Source organism: Alligator sinensis, unplaced genomic scaffold (genome assembly GCF_000455745.1).
Source record: "Alligator sinensis unplaced genomic scaffold, ASM45574v1 scaffold1146_1, whole genome shotgun sequence".
NCBI classification, from domain to species: domain Eukaryota; kingdom Metazoa; phylum Chordata; order Crocodylia; family Alligatoridae; genus Alligator; species Alligator sinensis.
Genome location: NW_005842696.1, coordinates 516,011 through 525,903, shown reverse-complemented (window position 1 = coordinate 525,903; position 9,893 = coordinate 516,011). Strand labels below are relative to the sequence as shown.

Genomic DNA, 9,893 nt, shown 5'->3' with positions numbered 1-9,893 from the left:
GACGGGCGGGGAGGGGGGGGCGGTGGCGGGTGAGGAGCGGCGCGGTGCGGCGGCGTGTCCTGCCCGAGCGTCCCTGCCTGCCCCTCGGCCCCCGACCGCTGCCCCTGGAGCGCGGGGAGAGCAGCCGTTAAACGGCTCGTGCAACGGTCCCAGGGCGCCGCCGCCCGGGGCCCACCTGGCCCTTCCCTCTGCGCCGCACTGAAGTGACCTCCCCTCCTTTCTCTCTCTCTTCCCCGCAGGTCCCAGTCGACTCCTCTCCTGCCTGGAGCCAGCCGCGGACCCCTTAGTGTGTCTTTTGCCTGCCCGTGGGCCTTGAGACGCACGCGTTTGCTGGGGAGCCAGGCCACTGTTTCTTCTCCGCAGCCCTAATTTGGTGGCTGGGAAGCACGGTAAATGTAACTAGTGGTGCCAGGTCTTAAAGATGAAATGATGGTATTGGGAGCTCAACGTTCATATTTGCTGAAAAGTTATCATACACTAAGAAAAATGTGCAAATACATACACAAATAAGTCGTCTGATTATTTACTTGATATTGCTCACTGTAAGTCAAGAGGGTGAGTGAAAGCTGGGGACATTTGTACACATGCACACGCTGCAGCAGCAGGGGCTTTGAAAAGCGCCCGGCACGGCAGTGCATGCAGTGACGGGAAACGCCATGTGTCTGGGTCCATGAAGCAGTTTTTCTTAAACGTTCCTGGGTATAACTGCTCTTCTGGCCTGGTTTAGTACCTGCTGAGGTGTTTGGGCTTAAAGCCCACTTTATGGAAATGGGAGGCTCCTGAGTTTGCTTCTGCAGTGGTATGACTGAGGGCAGGTGAAAGTTGGGGGCATCCAAACCCAAGCCTCGGCTTGGGCCTGCACATAGGATGCCTGCCAAAAGACTGAAAGTATCTGAAGCCCTTGGTGGGGTTGGAGGATGTTTGCCAGTTGTCGGGCCACTTACGGTTCTGGACTGACTCAGATTTGGACTTGATTTGGCTTGGAACATGAAACATTTCTTTAAAAAAAAAAAAAAGTGTCAAAATGTGCATCGGCGCTGAGGAAATGGTGGGGGTGCACTTTTGAACTAAAATACATTGGAGGCATTTTAGTTCAGATGTGGACTGCTGCCATTTTCTGCACGCTGATACAGATTTCGCCCTTATACAACTGCATGCGCTGTGGCACAGTGCGCGTCAGCTTGCAGGCAGGGCACATTCAATTAATCGAGTCTTCTCCGGCTCATCCCTGCATAAAAATGTGTGTTTATAAATGCTGTAGGTCATCAAAGTTGAAACCATTTCTTTTTTTGGAGGCAAGTAGGCATACAGAAGTGCTGAAGCAAGCCCAAAAGTCAGTTAAGGCTCCCAGAGAGTGACTTGGATTATGATGCTGCATCAGTTAGCTGCCTCAGATTATTGTACATTTTGAATACTTACTGTTATTGATCATACATCTTACAAGGGTTGAAAATTATCATACAAATACGATAATTATCATACACCTGGCAACACTGAATATAACTCATTCCTAGAGAAGAAATGGTCACTGGTACTGCGTGGAAGTCCTGCTGCCATCATGACCGTTGTTGCTGGCCCGTAATTGCCAACACTGATCTGCTTTCATAGTCATAGAGTGGTAGAGAAGTCGGGCTGGAGGGGACCTCCAGAGGTCATCGAGTCCAACCCCCTGCCTGAGACAGGATCATCTCTACCCAAACCATCCCATGTGACTCCACAATCTAAACTTTTTGGAAAACCACTGGCAACTCTGTCACAACACAGGCTGTAACACCTTAATCTGCCACAGGTAAAGCAGGGGGACCTTGATCAGGGGATTGGACTAGATGACCTCTTGAGGTCCCTTCCAACGTTAATTTTCTATGATTCTATGACTGCAGCAGCCATTGCCGTGGTTCTACAAAAGGTAGTTAACATACACTAAGATGGTCCTAGGTAGAGGGCCATGCATACTCCTTGTTACAGAGGAAAGTAAAAACCTTGACAGACTATACCAATCCGATCATGCCATAAAAATCCATCCTAATCCCAAATATAGCGATCAGTCTGACCCTGAATGGTTTCGTTTCCTGTCCTCTTGATGATCATACTGCAATGGAATGGGGAGGGATGGATGAACAGTAATAAAAAATGTTACCTATGGTTTGTGTTAAGCTATTTTGGTTGTGATCTATGTAACATGGAATATGTTATGTATATTATTCATATTTTCTTAAACATTCTGCCCATGCTTTTTGGTCAAGCAGTTAATAAACTGTGTGTTGGGTTTTGGGTAAAAAGGTGTACTCATTCCAACAGAAATAATGCTCTTATTTTGAGTTCTCCATTTAAAAAAAAAAAAAGGATTTTGTACAAGTGAAAGAATCCCCCTAGTTCATATCCAGTCTCCTGCTATTATAGGTAACTACAGTATCATAAACTTTTGATTAAGGAAATATACAAGGTTGATTGTATTCCAACATACTGTTATAAGAGATAATGGTCCTGTTGTGGCAATTTCGGTGGAATAAGAGGTCCCAGAAAGGCAGATATATTAACAAAATCCTGTCACTGTACACTATTAAATAAGGCTTGTTGTTTGAGTATAGTTGGCCTACTAGTCCCATGGAAAACACAGTAGATAATCCATACCAAGGCTTGGAAATCTGTTAATTAGGATACATGAAAGGAAGAAGCAAAACAAAGTGTAAACCATTTTGAAATAGAGTGGTTATTCAAAACAAGCATTATAAAAACTTATCAGGTCTCTGCCATGAGGAGATATTAGATGCTTATTCTGTCAAACAGTCCTTTCAATTTTAAATTGACTGGGTTAAGAGTGGTGGTTACTTTTCCATTTCTGAGAAAACATGAAAGAAGGGGGAGGAATTACGCAGTAGAAGAAAGGGGAGGAATTATGATGTAGTAGAAAGGGGAAAATTCAGTTTCTGTTGATATTCTCAGAATACAAGATATCTAGTTTGTCAGTCTTTTGGCTGGCAGATGGACCGTGACCACTTGTTCTATAGCCTTGCTCCAAAAATCTTGCTCCTGCCTGATTTGCTAAATTGTGTTAAGGGAATCAGTGGGCTTAGAGAATCAGAGTATTTACAATACTCATTACACAACATTACACAGTTAAGCAGGAGTTGGGGTTTCAAGCAATAAAACTCAGGCCTGTTTAGCCCCATAGTAAAGAATCATTGTTATATTTGATTTCTAATAAAACTAGAAAAAAAAAAGCAAGAAAGGAAACAGGTAACGTTTGAAATACTAAGTATTGATTAAAAATTCATTCTTAATGATACCCAGTTTCCCTTTCACTTTAGTGGTAAAAGGAAGTCTTTCTGTGTCCACAATGTTTTAAATGATACTTTTCTCTTTGGAGAAAGGAGAAAACATTAGTTGAGATGGGCTAGTGTTGATTACAGCTAGAGTTACATCCTGCTTCCTTGAAGACGGACATGTAAAAAAGGAGGAAAAATCTGCAAAAATAGAAAATGAAATTTTTGTTTCTGTTGCTGGCTCCTGTTTGCAACATCGCTGCTGGAGGAAGAGCAGCACCACGTGTATTGTTATCCAGACTTATTCTAAGACCTGCAAATTTTACCCCGGTTTCTACTTAAGACTTTTGGTCGGATCCTATTCTGCCTGTTAGCTAACTTATTTTCTCTTCTCTTGAGTCCTTGAAAAACAGTTAATGCAAACGGTGGATGGCTTTTCCTTCTTTAAGTTTTCTGTAACTTAGTTTTAAGGCTAGGGTGATGGTGTGTTATAAAAGTAGGGTTTTTTCAGGGATGTGAACAGGATAGAATAGGATGATCCTAGATGTCAAAGTCCACTTAGCTGCCTAATAGGTGAAACAGGATTCGGTTTTTTATTTTGAACTGCCCTTAGGTCATCATCAGCACCAGGAGGATTATTACTTAATAGATAATCTTGGGTGAGAGTGTAGCAGGCATGATAAATGAGGCTTGTTCCTTTATGTCTTCCAATTCTCCTGGCATCCATGTGAAATTAAGAAGCCCCTATTATTTTCTCTCTCAATTCTGCTTAATTTTAGCACATCAGTTTTAGCACATCATAACACTGATTTTGCTATCACACTCCTTAAGTGGTACCAGTAGGAATTTCTGAATGGACTAATTACATATTTTTGTTTTAAAATTGCTTTCAAAGCAACACTTGATAGGATAAATTGGACAGGTTAAAATCTCAGACAATAGTCCTTGTTCCTTAGATGTCTAAGGATTTATGACTGGAGCTACTCTTACACTCAAATGGAAATTTTGCATGGAAATTGGGCTAATGTTCGTTGAACATTAATCCATAATAAGACAAATTCTGAGCTTGAAAAGCTATAAATAATAGCTGCTGAGTGTATTTTAATTTTCATGCATAGTTCTGATTTGATAAATGTGGGACTAAGATTGGGAGTTAATACACGGACAGCAATAACTACAGGCCTGGGCTCTTCCATGAGATAGAAACTAAACTAATATAGAATTATTTCTAGCAAAATTTTGGTTGCTATTTTGGATGCCTAATTTTGAAATTCTGTGAATGTGGAATGATATTTTAATGTTTGGTTGAAGACACTGCAGATATGCATGAAGAAAATACAGATGCAGTTAATGGATGTGGTAAAATCCGTATTGGTACTCAGAATGAAGCTGCTTTGCTGGCTTTAATGGAAAAGACTGGCTACAGCATGGTTCAGGAAAATGGACAAAGAAAATTTGGTGGTCCTCCACCAGGTGAGTATATGAATGTCAGGACAAATTCTGCTGTGAGTTAAATCTGTTAAAGTTTTTAAAGTTGACATATAACAGACAAAATGGCAGTTTGAAAATACTCCATATTTGCAATGTGACTGAGAGAACATTAAGGAAAACAACCTTAACTTGTGCATGTTTTCCTAAGTTCCTTATTAACTTCCTAACTTCACAGCTGCTTTTTTGGATCCAATAATTACTTTACTAATATTGTATAATTTGGCTGTTGTTTTTTTGTTTTTGTTTTTGTTTTGTTTTTTTTGCATAGAGCTATTGCAAAAAAACAAGGAATTCTGGTAGGCATTATAACATTTCATTTTTTTAAGCCAGTATAACTAGTTTTTTTACTGATTTGCCTCAAATTTGATTATTTTTAAGTCACAATGAAAGTTGTGTGTTATACTTCCCCATCACCTAAGAAGAATGCAGAATTTCTCATTGGAACAAATAGAATTTCTAGAATAATAAAAATCGAAAGACTAAAATCTAAATGCTATTAATAAAATTAAGGGAGTAATGGAAACGCATTTATGCATAGAAGTCTTGGCTTTGGCTTATCTTCACAGCATAGGCTAGAAGCTTTTTGTAGGTATTCTGGATTTGGGTTAGCTAATATGGCAATGAAGACAAACTGTCAAAACAGCTTATTTTTTGTGCCTGATAATGGTTTTCATTTTATTTGATAGCAGAGAATTACATTTTTTGAATGGCATAAGATCGAGTCATGCATCAATTATATGCATTTTAATGTAGGATGTAGTGGCAGTAGTATTTAATTTCCTGAGCTCTTTTGTGAACATTTTCTTGGTTGGATTTTTTATTTTTTTGGTTTTGTATCTGGCCTTGTTTTTAAAGCGTAGCAAAACTGAATTTCTCACTTTGTAATACCTACAAACCAAAATAAATAAATACTGTTGCAAAATTAGTTCATACACATTTAGAATAACAAACATACAGATAGGACAAAGAGCAGTTAAAGTCTTTGTTCAGCCCTCAGCGACTCATTTTAGAAACAAACTTAAATTATGTTCTTAAGTAGAGTAAGTATAATTCACCTGGTCAAAGAAATAGGACATAACTTGCATGTGTTGAAAAAAATACTTACAAAAATGAATGTAATGCAAATTTGGCTTTAAAAAAAGAAAAGAGTTAGTATGTTCAGCCATAGTGGAAATACATTCATCAAAACAATGTCAGTACCATGATATATAAACAGAAGGGAACAACGTAACTGAATTGCATTTGACACAGTGATCTACTCTTTCAGACTCTGAATATAGTATGTATTTTACTATAGTTCCTAGTTGTTGTGTAATACTAGGCTGACCAGTAAAAGTGCCCATAGATGCTGCTAGCAGTGTAGTTTTGGCTTTGCTCACATGAAACCTTTTTAAATGCAACTTTAGCCCTTTGGCACCAACAACAGCTCTAAAATTGCAGCCATTAAAAGAGTCAAATGTAAAATGCATTAACACTGAGTATCTGGTAATCTCAGGTGTCAATGTCAAGGAATTTTAGGATGCACAAATAATTCTGTGGGAGATGTGGGATAACCTGAATTTTCTGTACAGTATGGAATGTTTTGAAATATGCCATTAGGTTGTTTTACTCGTTTTGAAAAAGCAAAACGAGCAATACATTTTGGTAGATTTTGTAGCTTTATTTTTTTGAAAACAAACAAATGGAGCAGCAGCATTTTCTACTATCTCTGAAGAAGGGTAAACTAGCTAAACAGATGTCCAGTATCAGCCATTTTTTTTGAGAGTATATTCAGAAAGAGAGAACCATGCAGATTCTTTTAGTTTCTATGCAATTGTGGACAGAACTGTCTAACGAATAATTGTAGTTAAGCAGCCAAGTAAAAAGTATGAATAATGGTCTTGTGTAAGATTGAGAATTTAGAAGTAATAAAGGGATAAAAATGAAACGAATGGCTGCATATGTTAATTCAGTTTGAATAATCAAGTGTGAACTGAGATGGAGATGCAGGAGGAGTAGTTAATTTGACACGATTCTGTGGAAGAGGTTCTATTTTATCTTGATTCCTTTTATCTCCTTTCAGTACAGATAAATATTGTTGGAAATGTCTCTAAGTTCTGTTTTCAGAACACAAGTGTCTTGGTGCATCATGTACCAGAGAACCCAAATAATAATTGGTTTTGGATAATTGTGTTTTAAGATAATAGAATACCTCATAGATTCATGGGGTTCAAAGCTAGACCACTAGGTCATCTAATATACTCCTTGGTATGTCCATTCCACTAAATTACTGCTGTATTAAGCCAGACAAATTGTTTTGGTACTGTTTGTCTTCAGAAAAGTGAAGGCTTCAAGAAATGGGAAATCAGCTCCTTGGTAGTTTTAATAGGGAGTGTAAGTACATATGTGCCTTGTTATCTACAAGGATCAGTCAAAAAGTAATGACTCCCATTTTTTTCCTCAGCCATATATTACTGAAAAAAAATTAAACTTGCATGGAAAATTTGTACATCATTGCTGAATACACAGCTATTTTTCAGTGACATATCTTTCTCCATCGGTGGCCTTATTCCGTCTGTGAACAAGGACATGTATCGCAACAAAGCAGAAGTCCTTGTTTTTGTGCATCCTTGTCGCACAGTGTCCAGCCCTTTGCTGTTATCCTGAAAATATTGCCCTCATAATCCATCCTTCATCTTCTAGGCCATGTGAAGGAACCAACACATGGGCAGCATAGTCCATTCAAACAAGGAGATTGACTCTATTGACTCTGTAGGTGTGCAAGCTGGTGTGTGGGTGAGCATTGTTATGCAGAAGTAGCATCTCAGACATGTTTCTGTCAGGCTCTTTGCATGCAATGTTTCAGTTTCTTCAGGTTCCTGACCTAGATCTTTGAGTTTACTATGGCTTCGTTAGGCAAAAAAAGAAGGAAAAAGAATTTCCTAGTGATTCTGTAAGTTTTAAATATCTGAATGTATACATAACTAATGCAAGAGAAACTGAAAATGTTTTATTTATGAAATAGACACTAAACAAACAAAGTAAACATAGCAAAAGAGACAGGGTTAACTTCTGTATCTTTAGGTAGGATATATCGGGAAGTATTTGACACAGCTTTATCTAAGCTGTCATCTGACAAAGGTTTGGATTACTTTCTGCTGTCTCTTTTTTTAGTGTTCTGAGATGTATAGTTACAGTAGATCATAGCTTAAAAATGAACTACTTTTACACAAAGCATAACGACTGTAATTTAGCTTTGAAATACTTCTTTTTAGAATTATCCTCTGAATTGTAGTAAAATTGCTTTTAAGTTTAATTGATTTATGGCAATTATGAGCGTAGGTGAGTTCATATTTGTCTTTTTTAAGATAAAATTGGGATAATAAGAGTCTTCTCTTATTTTCAAACTTTGAAAATAAGAAGACTTAATAGGTAAGTCGATGCATCCTGTACATTATTATTATATGAGAATTCTTGTTTGATTTTTTTTTTTTTTTTTTTACAAATTCTGAAAAAAGATTGCGTGAAAGTTCATTAATGCATTGATGGAAAATTTATTTTAAGGTTGGGAAGGTCCTCCCCCACCCCGGGGTTGTGAAGTTTTTGTGGGGAAGATTCCTCGTGATATGTATGAAGATGAATTAGTCCCTGTTTTTGAGAGAGCTGGAAAGATTTATGAATTCAGACTGATGATGGAGTTTAGTGGTGAGAATCGAGGATATGCTTTTGTGATGTATACGACTAAAGAAGAAGCACAACTAGCCATCAGGATTCTTAATAATTATGAAATTCGTCCAGGGAAATTTATTGGTGTCTGCGTAAGCTTGGACAACTGCAGATTATTTATTGGAGGCATTCCGAAAGAAAAAAAGAAAGAAGAAATCTTGGATGAAATGAAGAAAGTTACAGAAGGTGTGGTGGATGTTATTGTTTATCCAAGTGCCACTGACAAAACTAAAAACCGTGGCTTTGCCTTTGTAGAATACGAGTCTCACAGAGCTGCTGCTATGGCTAGAAGGAGATTAATCCCAGGTAAAACTCCAATTTTATTATTATATGTGAAACGTTAAAATCAAATATGCATTCATGTCTCCAATCTTAGATCTGTGATTTTTACAGAAAAGATTTTGTGCTTCATAGTATTGTGAGAAATATTAAATTGTCCCACTTTTGTCATGGATCCAAAGAGGACAATGAATTTTTGCTGTATGAGGAATGAGTATGTTTCAAGAAATTTTAAAATATATTTTCAAAACTTATTCTAAGCTGTGCTGAAAATGTGTGACTGTATATATGCTCATACAAAGACAATTAACTGGGCATGTAACAGTTCAATTTCCATCCAAATGCATATTTGTTGTACATGCAAGCACCCAGCTTTCCCTTGCGTACCAGTTTCCTGAATATTAATATTTTCAAAGAGCAAATAATAATGCTCTCTTTGTTTCTTTGAGTAGAATAATGGTTCAAAAGATATGGACCTATATTTAGAAAAAAAATAAAAGAGAAAGCATTAGCTAATTTTAGCTTAAATTCACGGGAGTGGTTTTTAATAAGGATTTTTTTTAATCCATTACCTTCTTTATTTGATGCAAGTCAGAGGTAGATGTGTGATCTGAATAGGGATTTTTTTTCTTGATTTGAAGCTGGTAATAAGGCTGAGAAAAAGGAAGGGAAGAAAAGGATGAACGTAGATAAGATGAACGTAGATAAAGGAATTAGCAGAAGCTGGGGTTAGGGAGAGAGGAAAGGAGCGAGTAGAAGTAAAAGGCAATAGGAAGGAAGAGGAAAATGGCACAGCTGCGAAGCAAAACAAGCAAAAGAAAGATAACACCACAAAAGCAGGGTGTGAAATCATGCCTCCATTGCAATCAGTAACAAAACTCAAATTCATAGGAACTAGGATTTCACCCAAAGCCTTCTGTCAGGCACAGACAAGAAGTAACATTTTTTTAAAAATCTGAATAATCTTTTTTAAAAGAAATAAAGCAGCCACATTTCAAATATACAAAAAAGTCTGATACTCAAGATGTTTATTTCCTTAACATAGTGTTACCCATTTCATTGAATTAAATAGAATTTACACTAATCCTAATTGACACATTCATTATTGTTTTTTTCAGGTATCAGCGTAGTGTGAAATACGTTATATAACCACTA

At 37.5% G+C, this 9,893-nt stretch overlaps 1 protein-coding gene across 2 annotated transcripts in view; it reads left to right on the top strand.

Annotated features, from left to right (window-relative positions):
* The first annotated feature begins 248 nt into the window (after nucleotides 1-248).
* RBM46 (RNA binding motif protein 46) overlaps nucleotides 249-9,893 on the top strand; it is a 35,558-nt gene continuing 25,913 nt past the window's right edge. For both annotated transcript variants that reach the window (XM_025216019.1, XM_025216018.1), the window contains exons 1-3: nucleotides 249-389; nucleotides 4,575-4,736; nucleotides 8,298-8,765. In XM_025216019.1, the coding sequence (XP_025071804.1) occupies nucleotides 4,586-4,736; nucleotides 8,298-8,765 (619 nt within the window). In that variant the 5' untranslated portion in view covers nucleotides 249-389; nucleotides 4,575-4,585. The remainder of the gene's footprint in view (nucleotides 390-4,574; nucleotides 4,737-8,297; nucleotides 8,766-9,893) is intronic.